This window comes from Triturus cristatus, chromosome 4_2, assembly GCF_964204655.1.
Source record: "Triturus cristatus chromosome 4_2, aTriCri1.1, whole genome shotgun sequence".
NCBI classification, from domain to species: Eukaryota; Metazoa; Chordata; class Amphibia; order Caudata; family Salamandridae; genus Triturus; species Triturus cristatus.
The window spans coordinates 355,745,205-355,768,549 of record NC_140586.1 but is presented as its reverse complement, the minus strand read 5'-3'; the positions used below and the strand labels follow the sequence as shown (position 1 = coordinate 355,768,549).

General features: G+C 47.7%; 1 protein-coding gene across 1 annotated transcript in view; it reads left to right on the top strand.

Annotated features, from left to right (window-relative positions):
- KIAA1614 (KIAA1614 ortholog) overlaps nucleotides 1-23,345 on the top strand; it is a 199,828-nt gene that overhangs the window by 76,400 nt on the left and 100,083 nt on the right. Inside the window, exons 3-4 of the mRNA XM_085601763.1 lie at nucleotides 13,754-13,817; nucleotides 19,644-19,808. Of these exons, the coding sequence (XP_085457889.1) occupies nucleotides 13,754-13,817; nucleotides 19,644-19,808 (229 nt within the window). The remainder of the gene's footprint in view (nucleotides 1-13,753; nucleotides 13,818-19,643; nucleotides 19,809-23,345) is intronic.

Here is a 23,345-nt window from a genome sequence, read left to right as displayed (position 1 = left end):
CAGGGCAAAGTTATCTGTATATGTGAGGTATTGTCTGTGGAAGACCATTGGATGCTCAGTCACATTTGATGTGTGTTCTTTGTACACTTCAAACATAACAATGGTACACAAGCTCTAAAATATTACCTCTCAGACTGATCAGCTTCTTACCTACCTTTCACTAAAATGTTTATTGACTTGGCCAAATTAATCTTAAAGAATATGATTTTTTTTGGGGGGTGAATACTTTTCGCAAAGAAGGGACTTTGTCAGGGGTTTTGCTTTTGCCCGTTCATCTGCTAACTTAATGATGTTTTTAAAAAAAACAAAGTTATGCATGGAGCTCCACACTCAACACAGATTATGACAATGTCCAACCCTGGGATGAGATGCATGGATGATATGTTTATTCTATGGAGTGGACCTGAAGATAAATGATGCAGATATATTGATGTTCTGAACCATTACACTAAAAGGCCGAGCTCCATGAGTGCTTGAAAAATACCCAAATCAGGGCCTGCTGTCTCAAGAATGGTAGGGACCCCTGTTGGTGGATCCTAAGGCTGCTTGCGGCTATGAAAAAGTAGAAAAAATATTTATGCAAAGTTTTATGACATTTTAAGTGATTCATTGACAGTAACAATTTTAACAGTGAATCATTACTTTTATTATGGAATGTTATTAAAATGCTTTATTGACAATGACAAAGTTAACAGCGGATCATTACATGCATTAATGAAGGTCACTGGAATACTTTATTAACAATGGCAAAGTTAAAAGTGAATCCATAGATGCCTTCATAAATGTTATGGTAAGATGGTACTCTTTGCTGATTGGTATTGCTGTTATTTACTTTAATGCTACACACTGGATGTAGGAGAGTGGCATCGACTGCATAGTTGCCCCCAACTTTTTGCTGATGTTTTGACTGTTTGCCCTGCTATCCAGGACCCCAGACTATCTGCTTCCTCTCTAAACTGATGTGAGTACCCTAGGTACATACCAATTGGATACTGAGGACACCCTATCAGCCCCTTGTAGATGGTACCCTAGGTACCCAGGGCATGGGTCCCTCAGAGGCCTACCAGGGGCTGCAGCACTTATTGTGCCACCCCTGGGACAGCCATACAAACTGACACCGCCAGACCACTACTGTAGTCTGGATAAGGTGGTGCTTGCACCCCTTACAGGGATATAGGTATCCTGTATCCCACTTAATACAATACATATATCCTCATAGGTCACCCCTAAGGCAGGCCTTGCTAATCCTACAAGGCAGGGTGCTGAGATATGTGTGAGGGGGAACCCCTACCTGAGTAGGGCCCCTCTGCAACCTTCGTAAAACTATTGCTGGGTTGTTTGTAGTGCAGCCATACCATATACTCTTAACCGCATTATAAGTAATCGTGATAGCATGATAACTTGAGTGGCTGCACAGAACCATATCGTGTTGGTGTCATGTAGGAATCATACCCCCAATCCAACCATGGGAGTGAGGGCATGATTCCCCCCTGTTAGAGGGGATATCTGGTAAAAGCGGCAGATTTTAGACACCAATTTAAAAGTACACACGTAGTACAAAGTGGCTACCCGCCACCCACACGACTCTGGCTGCCTGTTGCTGGGCAGAACTCCAGCCACGGCAGCTGGACAATAGGGATCTTGTTGCAGGGAGGTGCTCCCACCTCCCCAGACAGACTATGTGGATTGGAACTGGGTGGGTGCACCATAGGATGTCTTTCAGACTTGCACGTAGGCTTCTCCAGTGCCTACTTCTGCATACACCGCCTCAAACCGGTTCAGGGGCATCCTGTCCCCTGCCCAGGCGGGAAAACACACAAAGGGGAGAGGGTGTAGCCACCCTTTCCCGCCTGAACTCATTGGTGGGCTCTGATTTAGACACTCCCCTAATCCTTGGATAAAGGTGGGTGCAGGGTCCCCAGAGCCTCAGATTAATCTTGGACTTCACAGACTTGAACCTTCAAATTGCTGCCGCACAGCTGAATGAAGAAATCTCCCTTGGGGTAAAGGAGTTACCCCCCTGCTTGGCAGGCACCTGAAACACTGCAAGTGACCCGGTTGGAACTCCGCTGCTCTTACGGACATCGAAGACTTCTGCCTACCTTGGTTTCCAAGCATCCCAGGGGCCAGTGAGTGTGCACAGCAAAGCTCAGCACCGTGGACCCCGTGGGTGCCGAGATCCCCAATACCCCAGGACACCGGCCACCTCTTGCACAGCACACGACCCCGACCCGTGGGGAAGTTGTACTTTGGCCCATTATTGAGCCAACCTCTCAGCTTCATCTGTGCCAAAGATCGACGCCCTAGCCCGCTCCGGCGACCCGTGGGCGCATATTTACACACACCAATTTGCTGCCTCCCGCGGTCCCTTGTCTCTCGACTGGTGGACCCTAGCGGAGGTCATTCTTCACTTTAAAGGGCTCCCCTGGTTGCTCCAGGCCTGCTCTACAGTCTCCTCGCTGGAGACCTTGCTCAGACCTCGTGGGTCTGCACCGTAGCTGTTTTGTGATCCTTGCGTGGGTTGCGGTTGCCAAGGCTTAGTGAATCCAATCCGGACACTAACACCGCAGCGGCCTTCATCCTTCGTGGGACAGTCGCCCTCTAGAAGCTGGCCTCCTTGAAGCCTCCTGGACCCCGTGGCTGCCGATCCAAGCTACCCATCTTCCACCTGGAAGCACCCGACATTGAAGGGCTCTTTCTCCTGAGCCCCCTGGTCACTGTGCCGTGACCCAGACTCTGTCCCCTCTGCTTTCAGGTCCTTACCTTCAAGATCTACATCTTCAATCTGCACGACATCGATGACGCTTCACGCCAGCAGCAGTTCTTCACCTTTTTCCATTGAAAACGAGATCGCAACCCAACATCGAAAACAACCTATGCACCCGGCTTCCCTGGGGCAGGTAACAGTGGTACCTCGGTACTGTCGTGGGTGTGGGCCCTCCAAGAGCTTAACTCTAAGCTGCTGAACTTGAACTCCTGCTAGAAGAGTTTAGATTCTTGCAATTTCCAACCGCAACATTCTCCATAGGGTTTAATAGAGATCCCGACAGTAATTTATACCACTGCACGAGTCTCCCGTGGGTCCCCTTCCTCACTACCTTGGGTGGTTTCGTAAGGGGCCAGCGACCCTAAGTGCACTAGGCACTGTCTGTAGAATTGTCGTGGTTCTTATACCACTTTTTTTATATATGGTTTTGTCCCCCCGTGGGGCCCTATGATTCCAGTGCTATTTATTGTAACTATCAATGCTTGTTTGACTTGTATCTTTACCTCCAGTTTCATAAAGAGACTAGGGGGGTTATTCTTATATATATATACCTGTGTGGACTACTCTTTCATTTGGTTATTCAAGAGGTTATCTATGGTAAAACAATAAGCTTAACATTCCTTCAAGACTTAGCCTGAAGGCTGCTCTCCACAGCTACCACTAGGATAGCTTTCTTTAAAGGTTGTCTTTTAACCTATCACCTTAAGAGTCGAATTGGACTGGTGCAAGGTGTCCCCTATAACTAGTGGACAGAATATGCCAGGCCAACTCTCACACTGGAATACTCCTATTCAGCCTCCGGTGTGCATGCTCTGACCCTAAAACATAGTAAAATTGTCTAATCCACATACTAACTAACATATTAACTTTCCAGTAAATCAAAGTATATGGTGCCGAAAAATCCACTTCGGGCCTATCCGAATGTCTGCAGCAACTTTTAAACCTCAGGCAAAAGTCAAAATAACACCTTTGACAGGAAAGAATCCTACTTTTAAATAAGCCACCTCTAAAAAGGCCTTGTAGCTCACATGGCTAATTACACTGGCACATGTAAGAATTTAGTATTGGCATGTACCTACAGCAAGTAGCCCCTAAAAGCTATTTTTCCTATAAAGTGATGTAGTGGTTTTTATAAGAAAAACTAAAAGTTCAAATAAAATACTATTTCAGCTAACTCTGGTTTGGGATTTGCTCCAGAAATGATTCAAACACTGTTTTAAAATAAATATGTAAAATCTAATTCACTGGTGAAGTCAGACAGAATGTTTGATAGATATTTAGGAAAAGTCTTTTTTTTAAAGTTAGACTTTGCCTGAAACTCTCGTAGGCTGTAAGAAAGTGCCCTCTTTTTGCATGGTTGCCCCCACTTTTTGCTGAACTGCTGATGTACTTTGACTGAGTATGCCCTGGTCTCCTGCCAAACAGGTCCCCAGGGCCTATGTTCTTTCCCTAAAACTGCATTAAAAACAAAACCCAAATGGCACTCTCTGGCCACAGGCCAGCCCCTGGTAAATGGTACCACAGGTACCCAGGGCACTGTGACCATCACCTTTACACACACATACTGCCTTTGCAGGCTGCATGTTTTTCTTCAGAATAAATTGAAGAGTGGACATGGCACCTGTGTGCCATACCTACAACCTACTGCCCAGGCATAGATCAGCCACCCCTCTAGCTGGGTGCACTATACCAGTGGCGAGGGTACAGGTGCATGAGCCCTGTACCCCTACATTGTCTAAGCCCAATTCTTAGACATTGTAAGTGCGTGCAGTAATGCCATTAAGAGTATATGGTGCTGGGAGTTTGTCATCATGAACTCCACGGTACCATAATGGCTTAACTGTAAACTGGGAAGTTTGGTATCAAACTTCTCAGCACATTAAACCCACACTGATGCCAGTATGGGATTTAATGAAACATGCACACAGAGGGCATTTTAGAGATGCACCCTGAAAAACGACGTAACACTAGGGTCCAGGCTGAGTGGCTGCTCACCAGCTGCCACCACCAGACATGTTTCTGGACCCCTGGGTCGAGAGCCTGCTGCTCTCGGGGGTCTGAAACAATGCACATCCTGGGACGAGGTGCCAAGTCTCCTCTCCCAGGATGGGCAGGGTCCACGAAGGGGGAGCTTCAAAGGCTTGCCGCCTTTGTGAGCTTCCCCAGGCCCTTTGCTGCTTCAAGCAACTGGCCCCCACCGGTTCTGACCCCCACTTTGGGCAGGAGAATCGGTGGGAAAACCAAGTGAGGAGGGGAGGTGTGCCCACCTTTGCCAACCCCACCCCTCAGGTGGGGGAGGCGAGGTGAAGCACATCTCTCAGTCCCCGCCATCTTACAGATGGGGACCCAGCCAACCAGAGTAAGGCACTGGAGGGTAGCATAATAGGGGGTGTACCCAACCCAGGAAGGGAGCCATTGGTCCCAACCTTTACTTACCTGAAACGCCCCTAAATCTAGTATTTAGGGGCCACCCTGAACCTTACCTACGCAGACAAGAAACAAACAAGAAGAAAAGAAGAAGGACCGAACAACAGTGCTGAAGCTAAGAAGAGGAGGACGCCCACTGACTTGGCCCCATCCCTTCCGGCCTGTCCCCACATCGAACCTGCAGAAGCAAAACTCTGGTGTGTCCTGCAGCCGGCAACCTTAAGAACCACGAGGACCTGCCCTGCCTTCCAAAGAAAAGACTTTGTCTCCTGTGAACACCGGATTTGTTCACCCACAGGCTCCGGCCAAATCCGCAAGTCTGCACCCGTCGCCTATGGCCGAGTTCGAGTGGCCCAACACCACGAGGAGGTCTCCCCGGCGATCCTGACCCGAGATCTGGTGATCTCTGACCTGCCTCGAACCTCCCAGCGAAGCCTTCAGCCTCTTTCTCGAGACTCCCCCCGACTGGAGCTGGTAAAAGAAACCTGACTCCTAAAGACACCCCTCCATCCGAAGCCCCACGGCCGTGGGTGGCCTAACCGACGATGTCGCAGCATCCCCAGATATCCCAACGTACCTCTCCAACCGGTGGTCACCTCCAGAAGATCTTCGCCCCCGAGCCTGCAGTCTTTGTTGAAATCAGAGAATCCCCATTGAAATCAACAGGGCACCCGGTGCCAAAACAGCACCCTGCACCCAGCCGCCCCTGTGCCGCTGCGGGTGTGCTTTGGGCGCTAACGCCGATCCCCTTTACCCTGATCCTAACACCAGGTGCTTTGCTCCCACAACCTTGTGGCCTGCTCGTGAGCAGCCACTAACCGGAAGCCCCCTTTCCCTCATTAGATAACATTGGGCCTCTGTGCCGCTGAGGGTGTAACAAGAGTGCAACCTTGACCCTGGGGGAACCCTTGTTCTAAACCCAGAAACTCAACCCCAAAGACTGGGTACTTACCTGGTAACCGATAACTTAATTTCTCTCCATAGGAATCCATTGCCTGTTTTTCTCTGAAAAATGTTGGTGTGGAGTTGATTTGTATGGAAACCTGAAAAATACCAATTGTGCAAAACTGATTTTACTTACCTTTACTCTAGTAAGTGTCCCAGTGTGACATCTAGGCATATCACACTGAGTAGAAAAAGTAACTAAAAAGTAATCTGTAAGTATTTCAATACTTTGAGTTACCTGTATTTCAAACAACTGCATTTTGAACTTGCATTCACTTGTAAACACTGCATAATAATTTGCAAAGCATTTATTTCACTTACCTGTGCCAGGCTTGGTTTGGTTCTAGAAATAAAACAACACTATTTTGATACAAACAAAATTAGTCTGAGTTCAGTCTTTGAGTGTATGACATCATTTGTTGATTGGGTGTGTACAACAAATGCTTAACACTACCCTCGGATAAAGCCTTACTGCTCGCCCACATTACCATAAATAGAGAGTAAGGTGCTATCTGCTTTTACCTCTGCCTACCTTTGGGGTTCCACTGGACTCTGTGCACATTATACCTCATTTTGGAATAGTATATACAGAGCCCGCTTCCTACATAGGCTAATTACCATTAGCCTGCCAGCAGCTGCCCCTGTCAGTTCTTCTCATTAATGAGGTGTGAAAACTGCTCCAAGATTAACAAGCATTGGCATAGCCAATAGGTCTCGCCTTTGGGACCTTATAAGTGTTTAGCCATGCAACAGTTGCATACCTAAACACTTATAAGGTCCCAAAAGCGAGACCTATTGGCTATGCCAATGCTTGTTTGAACTGCTGCAATCTATTGAAGCCTCACGGAGAACATCAAAGCGGCCCTGCGGCCGTGAAAGTGATCGCGATCAGACATCAAAGTGGCCGCGCGGCCGCGAAAGTGAAAGTAATCGCGGTAAAGCACGCGCCCGCACACATGCACTGTAGCTCTAGGCTGGCCTGGTAGCACTTTTTGGAGCCCTCACAAAATGTCTCGCCAGACCAGCACATGTGCTGGGTCAGGCGAGACCTAAAAACGATGGCTTAGGCTTTTTGGCAGGAAGCTCTGGATATGAGTTATATGACTCTTCTCATCTCAGGAAGGGAACCAGGGACTTTATTAACTTCAAAGTGGCCAGAAAGATGTCTGTTGATTAATATGTAAGTGTAAAGAGAGACCTGGGAAAGAGAAACCTGTTTTCCCTTGACCAACTGTTGTCTGCTTTGTACCAACCGAGTGTGTTGGGGATGGGGGGGCTCGTCCCAGAACCAGTTAGTTATGGCTGAAGAGTAGATAACTTCTTATTCCCTAGACAGCCATGGCTGGGACACTGGCCACCTCCATGGCCAGAAGGATGCAGCTGTGTTGGATTTTACTCAGAATAGTGCAGTGTGGGCTACTTTGCAGTAAGGCAACCATGATGTGCTGCAAAAGTGGGGAAGTTTGCTCCTGGGAATTTTGTTCTTATTGTTTCAGGAATGACCAGGAGTCACCTCACCCTCTGACTAGTGAATCTTACATATGTGGTACCTCGCCCATAGCTTTTCAGAACACATCTAGGCATTTGGATGAACAGAAGATGAACTCTACTGGAGTGAGTCCTGGCCCATAAATGCTGTAAATTCAGGCCTTGTGATTCTTAGCAGGGACCATGCGACACTGCTCCAGAAAATCTGAAAAGGTGGGAGTTGGTAAGTTTTTTTGGCTTCCAACACCGCCCAAGCCCTAGCGACAAAGGTGTCCTATTTCAAAATTACTTTGTCAGATACCGCTTACAGGCTTGCCCCTTGGAGGATTTTTAACTTTAAAAAAGAGACTAGGGGCCGATTTAGAGTTTGGCTGAGAGGGATTCTGCCACTCTGCCAAACTGAAGGTTTGCCCACCTCATTTAGTGATGGGCGGATGTTCATTATGTCGAAGGAGGAGACTACTCCGTCTTTGACACAACACTCCGACGGCTGTACAGAATAAAAGGCATTGGAGGTTTGGACATGTGTCTTCCCACCTGATTTAGAGTTGGTAGATACATCGATAGTTTACACTGTCCATCAACCCCAGGTAAAACCTGCCAGTAACTGGCAGTGAAAATTGCAAAATGCCTCCCTCGTCATATCAGAAAACTCCCTTGGCGAGGGTGGCATTGTTTGTTTTTTCTTCACAATCCCATTTTTGGTTGTTGTTTTGGAAATAAAAAAACGTTGCACGTTTGTCGTACATCTCCATAATGTTGACAGAGACATCCGTCCAACTTGCAATTCGTTGACAGGAACCGCTGTGATGGAAGTTCCTCCCATTACTAGAGATGCCCACTGGATCAGCAGACATTTCAGAATTGGGCAGGTGGGAACTCTGTCAAGGCGAGGCATTGAAGCACTTTACGGCAAGTAGCACGCTACTTCAGAACCCAGGGTTAGAGGTAAATAGGCAGTAGATTAGTAAAATGTGCTTGTTTTTCCAAGTAAGATTAGGTGTGTTAAGTTTGTGCTCTTGTGATCACATGCACTTACTGTAGTGTTTTGAAAAGAGATAGAATAATTGAAGTTGATCATTAAAGAGAAGCTGTGAGATGTTATAGGAAGAGGTGGATATGTGTGGCTGGTAGGGAGCTCTGGAAGCCAAGAGAGGGGTTCTGCCATTTTGGGCGGAATGGTGCTTCCTGGGATAGCCAGATGCCACACTTTACAGGAAGTTGTAATCAGGAGAGAGGGAACCTGGTAGCCCATTGGCTACCAATTGCATCCCACTCTGAGGGCATTTTCTGAACATAAACAGGACACCCAGAACTCAAATCTCAACTGGCTGGAAGGAGGACCGAGGAAGGACTGCCTTGCTGCACTGTGGAACCAGCAAAGAGAGGCTGCCCCATTGTGGACTGCACCTAGTGGTTAGCAAAAGAGAGGAACTGTGTCTGCTGGGTCCTGCTCAAGGAGAAGTCGTCTCCAGAACTCAGCCAAACCCAAGACACTCTAAGGGCCAGCTGACTGGCCTCCTATTCGCAGCACAGGGACACGACACCTGAAGAATCCTGCTGGGGCACCTGAAGGATCATGCTGGGGCAAATTGGCTGACCAAAGTCTTCTACTCACCATCAACCATTGCCGTACAGCATACCAGGGGCCAGGACCCAATGCAAAAAATTGCACCTGAGTTCACTGAACCAGGGAGTGTCGTCAGAGTGCAGCTGGGACTTCCAGAGGACCAGACAACGACCCAGGAAAGATTTGTCCTTGATCTTGATACTGGGTGACTGGTAGTCCAGTGGCGGCTGGACATCTGCCAGCACCGTGAGGACTTTAAAGGACGTTGACCCTGTGACCAGCCCGCCGTACCCCCTTCATGGACCGAGGAGTAATCGCAACAAGACCCCTGTCAAACCATTGCATCCACAGCATCCTTTGAGCATCTTCAGCATTCTTCATCCCTTACATCAGGACCACTACCAAAGGAAAGCCCTGCAAAGGATAACAGTGCCTGAGGACTGCTCCAACTTCTGAGGTAACTGTTTCTGAGAACCTTGCTCCCTACTGGCTCTGACAGGCTCCCTACTGGATCTGGTCGCCTAAAGTGACTCCCAAGTAATCACATTACAACTAGCCCAAATTTTTTTGTGAAAAGTTTCGGTCAAATTTGTTACATTTGCCATTGCTTGTCTGCAATTGAGTGAAATACTTTGATTAACTATACCTTGTTAATTCTATATCTCTGGCACCCTCTGGTGGATCTTTTTTGTTGTGGTGTCTAAAAATATATAAAAATACAGTCTATTTTTAGAAATTGCTGCCAGATTTCTTTGGTGCCTTGTTGATTTCTTCAATTGTTTTGGTGCTGCTTGAATGTTTTACACCTGTTCTTTTGTGAAAGCTTGCTGCTCAGAGCCACAGCTGCCCTGGGTTGAGCTGAAGTTTTGACAAATACGGTCATAGGGGAGAGGTTGTGGTCTAATGGCGAGAGCGTCTGACCTCGAAGTTAGGGAACCGGGTCCGAGTCTCAGCAGGGATGCTCAACATCTTGTGATTCTGTGCAAATTACTTAATTTTCCCGTGCCTATCAAAATGAATGTGTTCGTCTGTAACGCAATTGGTTCCCATGTAAAGCGCTCTGATACCTTCGGGTCGAGTTAACTCTATATAAAACACCCCCCCCCCAAAAGATTTTTTTTCAAGTGGTTGGTATGTGTATTACAGGGTGAGGACGCACAACCATGCCACATAATACACCCATTTCCTCACATACATATATTTTTTCACTGAAAAAACAAAGGTTAAAATCAAGTTATAGATAAGTAAGGTAGTAAGATTTTAACTTATGTTAAAAAAAATAGAAATTGATTGAAAAATCAAAGGTTAAAATGAAGTATGTCTTCTAGTAATGAAAGATTTCTTACAACCCAAAAAAACACTGATATTCATGAGTTATACGTAAATTACCCAAGTATAACGTGTGCTTCCATAGTGATGTAACACGTGAGGTCATAAGCAGTGCATCATACTGGCTGTGTGCTAAAAAGTGATGGTCTCTCCTGCATCACTAATCACCTTCCCCCTCCACAAATGGTGGGTCAGATTATCATTTGTTGTGCAGGAAAATTATGTTTTTGGGCTGTGGGCACACCCCAATAGTGTAAATGTGCAGGAAGTATTTTATTTCTTTGTGAGACCTTGTTGGATGCGGAGACAAATTGCCAACTACACCTCCAGGCAAGTAGAATCTACCACAAGGGATTTGTTTGTTAACATACTGCTAGTTTGTGGTTGCTTACACAAGGCAGGTTTCTGTTGCACAAAAGGAGGAAGGAAGAGGGTAAACGCAGACAGGCTAAATCCGTAATGGGGCCTGTGCTGCTTTATTTGGGTGCTTGCACAATCTGTTTTGGATTTTGTAACTTGTGGCTTCTGTGACCATTGACATATGACTCGATTGCTGGTAGAGCTATCTGGGGATTTTACTATTAGAATTGTCCTGCAGCTCCACCTAACATGAAGGAGTTACCCTGAAGAGCTGTATTGGAAGTAAAATACCATGATATCAGGAAAGTGCCCTAGTCAAAAATGAACACTTTAAATTAATGGTGAGTACATCTGTGAGAATTGGTCAGTAATTTGCTGTTAAAATAATATTGAAAATGAAAGTGAAAGATGCAAGACTACATCTACCACAATGCTGTAGGGCCTTACACAAAGCAGCCTTACTTAAAGAAAGAAAACACATACTTAGCATTATGTGCTGCATTGTTTGAGCACTAGCACATTCCGTTTTTTTTTTATTTGTTCTTGACAGGGCAGTGTTCGCTCCCTTGCTTTAAAAGATATTTGGGTATTTTATCATTTGAACTGTTACACTAAAACGTTGGTTACCAGCTCCCCTCTTATCGTTATAAATCTTTTCAGTCCTTCCATAACAATAAAGATGAGATGCCATCACTCAGCGACAGCATTCAAAAGTTAGGATTACTCACTAACTGAAGCACAGAGGCGGAACTGAAAAGCTGCTGGTCGCGAGCCAAGTACATAGGGCCAAGCCATCACTTTGGACATCTTCCTGCACAAAAACAATCCCCAGAGGTATCTACAGCACAAATAGAAAGAGGAAAAAACTTGGAGAAATAAACAGATTTATCCTTGTTACACCTCACCTGGGAAGGTATAGCATTTTGACGAATTCCCTGGTTTACTAGTGTTAGTAAATCTGGGAATGTGCTAAAAACCACAGGTGGATGTGTGGGAACACCCATGCTAAACCCATGAAACGCCTTCCCTATGCAGAGTAATGCAAAGCAGCGACTTGCCCTGACTTGCGTAGCTTCAGATTTACTATGCCATGCAAGGTGGCTTTGCATGGCATAATAAATTTGACTTAAGACAAGGGCCACGCAAGCCCTTTATAAATCTGGGCTCCAGTTTATTTCTATTGTGCCGTTATTGGAAATGTTCGCATTCCATTGTTATCATGTTGATTCATGGCTTTAAGATTAACATCTAATCTGAAATGAAAAGAGATGAGTGATTTGATTGAGGAAAGGGAGCTTGTGTTCATACGCAGACACTTATACGGTCATGAGTAAGGAGAATCCATAGCCAGTGTTAATATTAATAGAGAGAAGACAGCACTCTGTTTTTCTTTCCCAAAGTGAAATGAGAATAGAAACCACAGACATACGCATGGACATCATGAGCCAAGTTGGAGAGGGCGAAATCTGGAAACGCACAAGAACAAAGGCTGTAGTGTCCAAATAAGAGTGGGCCATTCAACCCTATCAAATGCCTTGTATTGTGCGGATGGCATGGCTGCAACACATTCCAAAGCGGTACAAAAGGGGGTGGTGATGGACGGAGCATCAGAACCAAACACTCACACCCAGTCAACAGATCTGGGTTTGATCCATCACCGTTCTTTAGCCCACTCTGCCACCCCAGTTCAGACATGGCCATATGCAAATCAGTCTGACCCTGTGCCTCAAGGAAACAGTCCAGCCCGAACTGCCAAGCCATGCCTTCCCTGGACCGGAAACAAGCTTCCTAGGACCGGTTTCTGGCATTTCAGCCGTCTTCAGCCAGGCTTGCTTGAATCCAGTGGCAAAGTGAGCAAGGGACTCACGTCTGAGCATACCCTGCCAACTTATGGCGAACAAAGCGGTACAAAAGGGGGTGGTGATGGACGGAGCATCAGAACCAATCAAACACTCACACCCAGTCAACAGATCTGGGTTTAATCCATCACCGTTCTTTAGCCCACTCTGCCACCCCAGTTCAGACATGCATTTGTCACCCCGAGTGGGACGGGTATGCTCAGACGTGAGTCCCGTGCTCTCCATGCCACTGGAATCAAGCTATCCTGGCTGAAGAGGGGAGTAACCCCGAAACCGGTCCTAGGATGCTTGTTTCCAGTCCAGGGAGGACCTGGCTTGGCAGTTCGGGCTGGACTGTTCCCATGAGGCACAGGGTCAAGACTGATTTGCATATGGCTGGGTTCAAACTGGAATGGCATGGTGAGCAAAAAAACAATGGATTTAGGCCCAGATTTCTGTACTGGGGTGAATGTATGACATTGTTCTGCATTCTGTCCATCAATTGTTGTTTTTGCATGCAACACATTCCAACCAGCATTCATCGCCATCTTGAAGTCTTTCTTAATTGGAATCTTGGAAAAGAAGACTTAAGTGCATTGTTACCCCTAGAGCCCTTACAGGCACCCTAAACCAAGTTGTTAATGTAGCTCTCCATGTGCTGCCTGTAACCGCTTGTGAGTGCCTTGCCAACCACTATAGTGTCAATTTGATGTTACTATTGAAGTATGATGTCCATTATGCAGGTCCCGGATATCAATTACTCCTTGCGCTTGCGGTACGTTAACGGTGATTTGTATCATGTCACATATCGCTCGCATCTGTGAAAAAGGGTCATCAAGTTGCCAGTTACATGCAATGAGTTATCATTGGGTTTGACATGGGTGAGTTTTTCTCAATATCAAAATGCTGCTAGTGTGTTTCAGGTGACAGTCTGAAAGGTTTCCCATGAAACCCATATTGACTCCTCCATGTCATGCCACTCGGTCCCAACACGCTGTTTGTCTGATGTGCTTTCCTTCTGGTTTCTAGGGCCACTGATGAATGACGTGGAGTGGGATTCTGGGATTTCACTTCCAGACTCTGAAGGATGCAGGTATGAGTATTGAATGTAATAAGGATAACAGTGCATGTCTTATGTTAGCTACAGGTGTGTTTTCTAGGCTGGTCTTGTTTTCTACAGTGGGTTGCCCTCCTTTTCACCCATATGTAACACTTCATTACACGGTTGTCTACCTCTTTATCAGAACTGAACATGTTTGCATCTGCAGGAAAGTTCAATGCGTTCAAGAATACAGCCACTTACAATTTTTGGCAGGGCCCATGTTCTGTCTCGTCCCTCTGGAACCTTTTAGCTAAACATACCCTTCAGCTAGTTATTCACACTTATACCAGATGAGGACACTTAAAAAGCAACAGAAAATTTAAAAAGATGAGAGGGTAGGTTAGGTGTTGCGGAGCAGTCAGGGCAGTACCGAAATCACCACGAGTTCCGCAGTACACCCTTATGCCTTTACTAATCGTACACATATTTCATATTTTTAAGCTGTGTAGCTTTCATATGCTGCCATTTTGTTGGAGCCATGCTTTAGGTGTCTGTTTGGCATGTGCCTTCCAGTGACTTAGCCATATCCTCTCACGTCAACAGCTCCCTCTTTCCATGGTCCCTGCGTCCTTATTCCAGTCTCCATGTATTCAAGTCAGACTGTTTCCTTGTCCTGGTGTACTCCTGCCCCGTAGGCGCTGTGTCTCAGTGTCTGTGTCTTGTTTTTCACTATTTCATTATTTGTGTCTTCCTGTCCCAGTGTCGGTATCTCCCCATCCTTGTAGTCCATGTTTCCCTACAGCAGTTTCTCTTTGTGCCTGTTTCTCCTGTCCCAGTGTCTACCACTCCCTGTGTTTCTGGGTATTAGCGTCTACTTGTCTCAGGTTAACTCCCGTTTGCCATGTTTCCCTTTTACATTGTGTGTTTACCTGGCCTATTGCCTCCATATCCACTGTCTCTGCAATCAGGTTTATGTTTATCCCTCCGTGTGGCTGGGTTTCGTTATATGGACTAAACGTTGGTATGTAACTGTCCCCATGTCCCTGAATCCTTATCCGTGTGTATGCATGTACCAGTGTAGTGTCTTGCAGCCCCTGTGTCTTCGTCTCTGTCTATCTTTGTCCACTTGTCTAAGTGTCAGTATCTCTTGGCGCCTACAGTATTATATGCTGCAGAATGCAATGCAAATTACATATTAAATTGGAATCTAATAATGCAAGAGGTGCTGGGGCACCAGTGGTAAAGGATAGTACGCAGTGATCACTGACTGCCCCAGAGCCCTAAGGGGCCTTGAAGCATCGCATGGACAGATGCCCTCTCTTTTCTGTAAATCATTAAAGATTCCAATCTGGTAGTAAGCTGGGGTCACTCCTTTCCCACATCAATGAAGGTATCCTTGCAATCCGGCATCACATATGGCGCATTCCTGTCTTTTTCCCCTGCACTGGCGCACATGCTGCCATGCGCCAACGCGGTCACCCTTGCGCCATGTTGCAAGGGTCCCAGTGTTTTTAGGGGTGAATGTTCTTGTGCAGGAAGGGACACCTTCCTGCACAAAAACAATCAATGGAGGTGTTTTACTCCTTCTGCAGCACACAAAGAAAGAGGAAAAAACAAGGATAAATAATGTTATTTATCCTTGTCCTGCCTCCCGCGTAGGTTTGATGCATTCCCAGGTTTACGAAATCTTGGAATGTGTCAAATGCCAAGAGCATTACGTGGGAACACCCACCGTGACGCCCATGACACGCCTCCCTATCGCAGGTTGAGTCAAACCAGCGACTTACGCTGCGTTGCCTCAGTCCATATCAAAAGGCCATGAAAAGCCTTACAGGATGGCTCTACGTGGCCTTGTAGACATGGCCCTGAGGTGTGTCCGCCAGACCACCACTAAGAGTGACGTTCCCAAGGTGCAGGGGCCTAGTAAATGAGGCCCTGTGTATTTTCCCAGTTTGAAGCCGCTGGCCGGTTGGCTCCTCAGCTCTGCAAGAGAGCAACAGACTCCGGATTCCCCCATAAGAACCAAAGAATAACGTGGGGCAGGAGAAGAAGCCGGTCACTGAGAGCGGGAAGCAACACTTGATGGAAGTACGATCAATGTCCTCCTGATGAGTAGATGATGACAGCGGGCTGCAGCAGACACATTTGAAAGGTTTCTCAGGTTAATGGTAGTGAGTGCGATGAGCTGTTAAAATGAATCACCCAGATTCGATTATTCAACGTTATTTAAAAACATAAAGGAGCCACTGCACTTTGGGGCCCGATGCATAACTTTAGAAACCTGGAACAGCCCTCTGGTGGAGCCGGTATTCTAATCAGGGTGCTACAATACATGGACGATTTGTAGTTTTGTTCCATAGACGTTTTCTTCCTAACTTCTCTTGATAAAATGTCATTTCTCAAAGTGTCAATCGTGATAGACATAATGTCACTCATAAGCACAGTGTAAATATGGCAATGTCACTCATTTGCCTTCTGAAAACTGGCAGCTATGTACGAAACGTATGACAAAACCTTTATATCGCTACAAAATATGATGACTCTGAGCCCATTAAAAGCATTTTTTTAAAAACCTTTAAGCCTGTTTTTTAAGGAAAGGCCGAAGCATAGTACTTGATTAACATGCCGTCAGAGCCGTGCTAGCCGCTGAAAACGTGCATTTCGAAAAGCCTGGCTGAACTATGTTGGACATGAGGGGTGCCACGTGTCTGTCAGAGTTGATGACAGACACATCATACTTTCTTCTCTTCGATGTGTAGGTTTCTGTTTTTTGACATTTTATCACCAGACTGGGATTTTAGCGCGTTTTTTGGGGGGAAAGGCAGCAAACGGCACACAGGGCGCCTGTGTCTCAGGTGGGGGCTCAGTTGGCTCTCGCCACCACGCCCCGTTATAAGCCTTTCAGGAAATATTTATTAGACCTTCCCGCAGCGGCTTTAATGAAAACGCCCTTTGTACTTCCAAGTGGGTAATAAGCCACCCTTCTGTCGTAGAGCATTCCTCAGTTCCCCCTCCGAGAGTGGACGGGCCGAGACGTCATGGCGGCACGAGCTGGGAGGGAGAGAGACGAGGAAGCCCTGCAAAAGGAAAGCGATATAAATAAAAGAAAATGTAGACAAGAATTGGCAAAGCCAACAGGTCTGGGTTGGCTTTAATGTGCCAACGCCTGTAAACACAGGAATTCACAAATAATATGTACATTCGCGGCATGCACAAAAGCTGTTTATCTCATTACACCCTGTTGACTTTGCCAATGCTGGGGAAAAACTGGAGCAAGAAAGGGTTTCTTTCTTTATAGGAGGTATACAATTGAGGAAGAATTGAATATGAAAAACTGTGGGACGAGTGTACATTTCAGGTGTGAAATAGTCCTTCGTGCATTCTAATGGATGCACTCTGAGCAAGGTAGACTGATACATCAAATAGCCAATAGCAGGAGTTAAGAGAGATTTAGTCCTCTGGCTGAAGCCAAACACCACTCTATGTATAGTTAACAGAATTTGTAAGAAAAGGCCTTGCAGACAGCTGCAGTGTCTAGCCAGATCTAATGAAGAAACAAAGGAGCCGAATGAAATTAAAATAGCATCCATATTGCACCAAACTAGTAATGTCCCTGAGGAAGCCAAGCATGTGAGCCTAACTTTCTCTTGAAACGTTTCCTTCGCTATTTTATCCGTCCATGTATGGATCCACCCACTCAAATTTCCACCTACAAATCCATCTGTCCATCCTTTCATTTCCATCATTTCAACCTTTTCACCATTCCTTTCATCCATTGACCACTACATCCATCTGTTCACATGTCTATCCTTCCACCCTTCCACTTTACATCTGTTTATGCTTTCACCCTTCCACCATCCATCCTTTAATCTATCCATGCAGTCTTTCACTATTCACCAATCCATTACCGTTCTGTCCATCCCCGTAGTTGCATCCATCCATCAAGCCTGTCATCTGTCTATAAATTCATCATTTTATCCATTCATCTTTTCTTTCTCCCATCCTTTCAGCCTTCTATCCAGTTATCCATTCGCTCATTGGTCCTTTTGCCTTCACTTCCTTCTTTCCTTTATCCAATCCTTCCTTTTATCATTCCTTTCATAATTCCATTTCCTTCCTATTATGTTTCCCTCACCCCTTCCCCCTTTATTTACACCTTCCTTCCATCCCTACTTTTTTCCCATTCATTTTGTCTCTATCCATCTTTTTTCTCTCATGCTTATTTTTTATTAACAATTTCTCGCTTGTTCTTACTAAGATGGGAGCTTATGATACCACTTGTAAAGAGGGTGACAGGAGAAAAGAAAGCGTGCTGAACATGGCGTGAAGAGAGCAGGAGGGTTGGAGTAGGAAAGAGCAGGTTGATTTAGAGTAAGTGGGAAGAGGAGAAAGATGAGGGAGCAGCGGATGAGAAGAGGGAGAGTGCAAAAGTCGGCTATAGCATAATCCCCACCTTTCGGGAATGGCGGGTAGATATCATGGAAACAATAGCTTTAGAGATGTTTATTCATCTATCGCAGGTGGCTCTAATGAGAGGCATCCCCAGACATGGATGTTGCTTAGAGAAACGCTGGACTTTAGATATAAAAACACTCTCTTGGCCGCAAACTATCTGGATCAATAAACATGCCATGCAATTCTCTGTCCATTTCGGAAATGTCCTTTTGTACATCTAATTCAAATCACTGTTAACACTAAAGTCAATATTAAATGCGTTTAAAAATAGAAGGAATTGGAATTTATAACTAATGCATAAAAAATGCATCAAATTCATCCATTAACATTGCGTCCTAAAACATTTGAAACCTTTCCAAACATAACAAATTAAAAACCCAATAATACCAGATAACAAAGACTTGTTGTATCCCATAAATCTAACAGGGATGATATTCAATGAACTACAGAAGTGGAGAAGTTGTCACTCATAGTTTTGTTTCATGGTTAATTGTGTGGTCTGGGCTGGGAAAAGAAGAGGGGTCAGCGAAGATGAAGGAGTAAGGGAAACACAAGAATAACCAACTAAGTAAAAAAGAGAGTATGAGAGAGCGAAAGGAACTATGGAAACAGAGGGAATAGAGGGAGCAGGGAAGAAGGAAAGAAGGCTTTGTGGAAGTAAAAAAAAAAAGGGAAACTGAGTCAGAGGGGAAAGGAAATAAGGGAAAACAGATGAAACTCAGTGAAGTGACGCCTGGGAAATATAGGAGATTCCAAAGAGACAGAGATGAGCGAGTACCAGAGACGTTCCATTGAAAAGAGATGAAGGAAAAAGAGAGTGAAAAGAGAGTTTGCGGAAAGAGAAAGGAGGGACAAGGAAAGCCCAAAGAAATAGAAAGAAACATGTGAGCCATGAGAAAAGAGATCATTAAACAAAAGAGCATAGTTTGGGGAAAAGAGAGAGACCGTGAGCGTGCACAAGAGATATCCATAAAATAAGAGTCCCTGAAACGAGAGGCCATGGGACAGTGCAAAAGAGAACGATAGAGTCGGACAGAAAAGCAAGCGGAAACAACGCTCAAAAGAGAGATCCAGAGAAACGGAGAAGAGAAACTAGGTGAGACAAGAGAAGAACATTGTTTAAAGAAAGAATATAGCACAGCCTGAGTAACAATGAGATGAGAAGGGGAGAATAGCTCAGAGAGAGGGTCACTGTGTAGAGAGCAAATAACAAGTGTGTGAAAAATGAAGCTTCGTTGAGCCATGGTCTTGGTGTTTGTTTTCCTCGTGTATCCCTCGTCTTTGGTCTTCCCCGCAGACTGCAGCCTTGTCCGAGCAGAGCGTCCGGTCTCCCTGCTGTGCCGCGCGGCAGACAGACACCTGTCGTCATTGCCAAAGCCCCTGTAATCCGCGTGTTTATCTCTTCCCTCCCCTTCCTGGTAGGTCGTCGGAGCCTCCGCCGGAGCTGGCCCTGAGCGCCCGCCATGAACAGGCCAAGCAGCTGCTGCAGAGAGCGCGCATGAAGGCCCGGACCAGCCCGCTGCGTGCCAGCCACCACCTGCTGCCACCCCCGCCGGCCGGTGCCGCCGCCCCCGGGACAGCTGCATGGTAAGAGGCTAGAGAACGCTCGAACGCGAGGACCGGACTGGGAACCTAGAACCCACCTGGAACATTTCATCATGGAGGTTCCTCACTGCTCAAAGGAGGGCCTACGAGCGGCATCCCGACCCTCGAGGGGCAGAGCGAAGTGGGTGGGCGCAGGCAGGACTTTAAGTGAGAGAAAAACTTGGGGGGGGTCTCTAAAGTGGATGTGGCCTATGTAACTAAGGGCCTGGCTTAAATATGTAAACAACATTACTGAGGCCTGTGGACGGGGTAGTGGCCTTCTGAGTCTCTCAAGGACTCCTGTTATGTTCACTCTTTGTTAGACATGTGCCAACGTTTTCTCTCCACATTGCGTCCATTTGAATAATTGACACCTTATCTCTTTCCTCTTCTGCACCCACTTTTCACTCTCCTGAATGCACTTCCTTGCTTCCCCTTCACTTCATCACACCCAAACACACAATGCACGCACTCACCTGTAAGCACTGCATCTTCTTTTACTTTCACCTTGTCAATATTTTGACATCTATGTACCTCCATCACAAATATTTGTACAAAACAATTGGAATAAAGTAGTCGTTGCTGTGTGAGAGGCCAATGGTCGGATGACCATGTATTGTGAATACTTTTTTGACACACCGACAGGCACTGAGAGAAACTCGCACTGCCTTCAGCCCAAACACCAGAGCTTTCACTTGTGGCACCTTGTAAACACCTGGAGGCGACTCAATTCCAAATATGCATTATAAAAGAGCAACATGTTACACACAAAAAGTACGGAAACACAATGTTCTGGAAACAGTTTACTTTATCTTACATTCCCAAAGAGTGTTAAACATGTAAAGTATTAACAGTAACTAAATTGCTCACAGAGATTGCTTTAAATGATAAAAAAAAACATGTTATTGCTCAGAAATCGACCAGTGTTATTTGCCATTTAGGTTAAGGACATGAATATAGGGTCTGATAGGAGCCCATTTCAATGTTCATTTTAAATAACCACCTGGTCTGAGACCCGGAAGGACCCGGCCCACTTAAAGCCCTGGGCGCAGGGGTAGGGCTGGTTGGGGATCATGCCACAGCAAAATCTTGAAAAGATGGGACCAAACATTGTATTTTCACGGCACCCAGCAATAGCAGTATGGGCACATTGTGGCAGCTCATCAGGAAGTCCACCACCTCCTTTGTGCCCTAGCTTCCTCTGTGCCCTAGCCTCCTCTATCCCTAGTCTCCTCTGTGTCCTAGCCTCCTCTGTGCCCTAGCCTCCTCTGTCCCCCACCTCCTCTGTGCCCTAGCCTCCTGTGCCCTAGCCTCCTCTGCCCCCCACCTCCTCTGTGCCTTAGCCTTCTCTGTGTCCTAGCCTCCTCTGTCCCCCACCTCCTCTGTGCCCTAGCCTTCTCTGTGCCCTAGCCTCCTCTGTCCCCCACCTTCTCTGTGCCCTAGCCTCCTCTGTGCCCTAGCCTCCTTGTCCCCCACCTCCTCTGTGCCTTAGCCTTCTCTGTGTCCTAGCCTCCTCTGTCCCCCACCTCCTCTGTGCCCTAGCCTTCTCTGTGCCCTAGCCTCCTCTGTCCCCCACCTTCTCTGTGCCCTAGCCTCCTCTGTGCCCTAGCCTCCTTGTCCCCCACCTCCTCTGTGCCTTAGCCTTCTCTGTGCCCTAGCCTCCTCTGTCCCCCACCTCCTCTGTGCCTTAGCCTGCTCTGTGCCCTAGCCTCCTCTGTCCCCCACCTCCTCTGTGCCCTAGCCTCCTTTGTCCCCAACCTCCTCTGTGCCTTAGCCTTCTCTGTGCCCTAGCCTCCTCTGTCCCCCACCTCCTCTGTGCCTTAGCCTGCTCTGTGCCCTAGCCTCCTCTGTCCCCCACCTTCTCTGTGCCCTAGCCTCCTCTGTGCCCTAGCCTCCTTGTCCCCCACCTCCTCTGTGCCTTAGCCTTCTCTGTGTCCTAGCCTCCTCTGTCCCCCACCTCCTCTGTGCCCTAGCCTTCTCTGTGCCCTAGCCTCCTCTGTCCCCCACCTTCTCTGTGCCCTAGCCTCCTCTGTGCCCTAGCCTCCTTGTCCCCCACCTCCTCTGTGCCTTAGCCTTCTCTGTGCCCTAGCCTCCTCTGTCCCCCACCTCCTCTGTGCCCTAGCCTTCTCTGTGCCCTAGCCTCCTCTGTCCCCCACCTTCTCTGTGCCCTAGCCTCCTCTGTGCCCTAGCCTCCTTGTCCCCCACCTCCTCTGTGCCTTAGCCTTCTCTGTGCCCTAGCCTCCTCTGTCCCCCACCTCCTCTGTGCCTTAGCCTGCTCTGTGCCCTAGCCTCCTCTGTCCCCCACCTCCTCTGTGCCCTAGCCTCCTTTGTCCCCAACCTCCTCTGTGCCTTAGCCTTCTCTGTGCCCTAGCCTCCTCTGTCCCCCACCTCCTCTGTGCCCTAGCCTTCTCTGTGCCCTAGCCTCCTCTGTCCCCCACCTTCTCTGTGCCCTAGCCTCCTCTGTGCCCTAGCCTCCTTGTCCCCCACCTCCTCTGTGCCTTAGCCTTCTCTGTGCCCTAGCCTCCTCTGTCCCCCACCTCCTCTGTGCCTTAGCCTGCTCTGTGCCCTAGCCTCCTCTGTCCCCCACCTCCTCTGTGCCCTAGCCTCCTTTGTCCCCAACCTCCTCTGTGCCTTAGCCTTCTCTGTGCCCTAGCCTCCTCTGTCCCCCACCTCCTCTGTGCCTTAGCCTGCTCTGTGCCCTAGCCTCCTCTGTCCCCCACCTTCTCTGTGCCCTAGCCTCCTCTGTGCCCTAGCCTCCTTGTCCCCCACCTCCTCTGTGCCTTAGCCTTCTCTGTGTCCTAGCCTCCTCTGTCCCCCACCTCCTCTGTGCCCTAGCCTTCTCTGTGCCCTAGCCTCCTCTGTCCCCCACCTTCTCTGTGCCCTAGCCTCCTCTGTGCCCTAGCCTCCTTGTCCCCCACCTCCTCTGTGCCTTAGCCTTCTCTGTGCCCTAGCCTCCTCTGTCCCCCACCTCCTCTGTGCCCTAGCCTTCTCTGTGCCCTAGCCTCCTCTGTCCCCCACCTTCTCTGTGCCCTAGCCTCCTCTGTGCCCTAGCCTCCTTGTCCCCCACCTCCTCTGTGCCTTAGCCTTCTCTGTGCCCTAGCCTCCTCTGTCCCCCACCTCCTCTGTGCCTTAGCCTGCTCTGTGCCCTAGCCTCCTCTGTCCCCCACCTCCTCTGTGCCCTAGCCTCCTTTGTCCCCAACCTCCTCTGTGCCTTAGCCTTCTCTGTGCCCTAGCCTCCTCTGTCCCCCACCTCCTCTGTGCCCTAGCCTTCTCTGTGCCCTAGCCTCCTCTGTCCCCCACCTTCTCTGTGCCCTAGCCTCCTCTGTGCCCTAGCCTCCTTGTCCCCCACCTCCTCTGTGCCTTAGCCTTCTCTGTGCCCTAGCCTCCTCTGTCCCCCACCTCCTCTGTGCCTTAGCCTGCTCTGTGCCCTAGCCTCCTCTGTCCCCCACCTCCTCTGTGCCCTAGCCTCCTTTGTCCCCAACCTCCTCTGTGCCTTAGCCTTCTCTGTGCCCTAGCCTCCTCTGTCCCCCACCTCCTCTG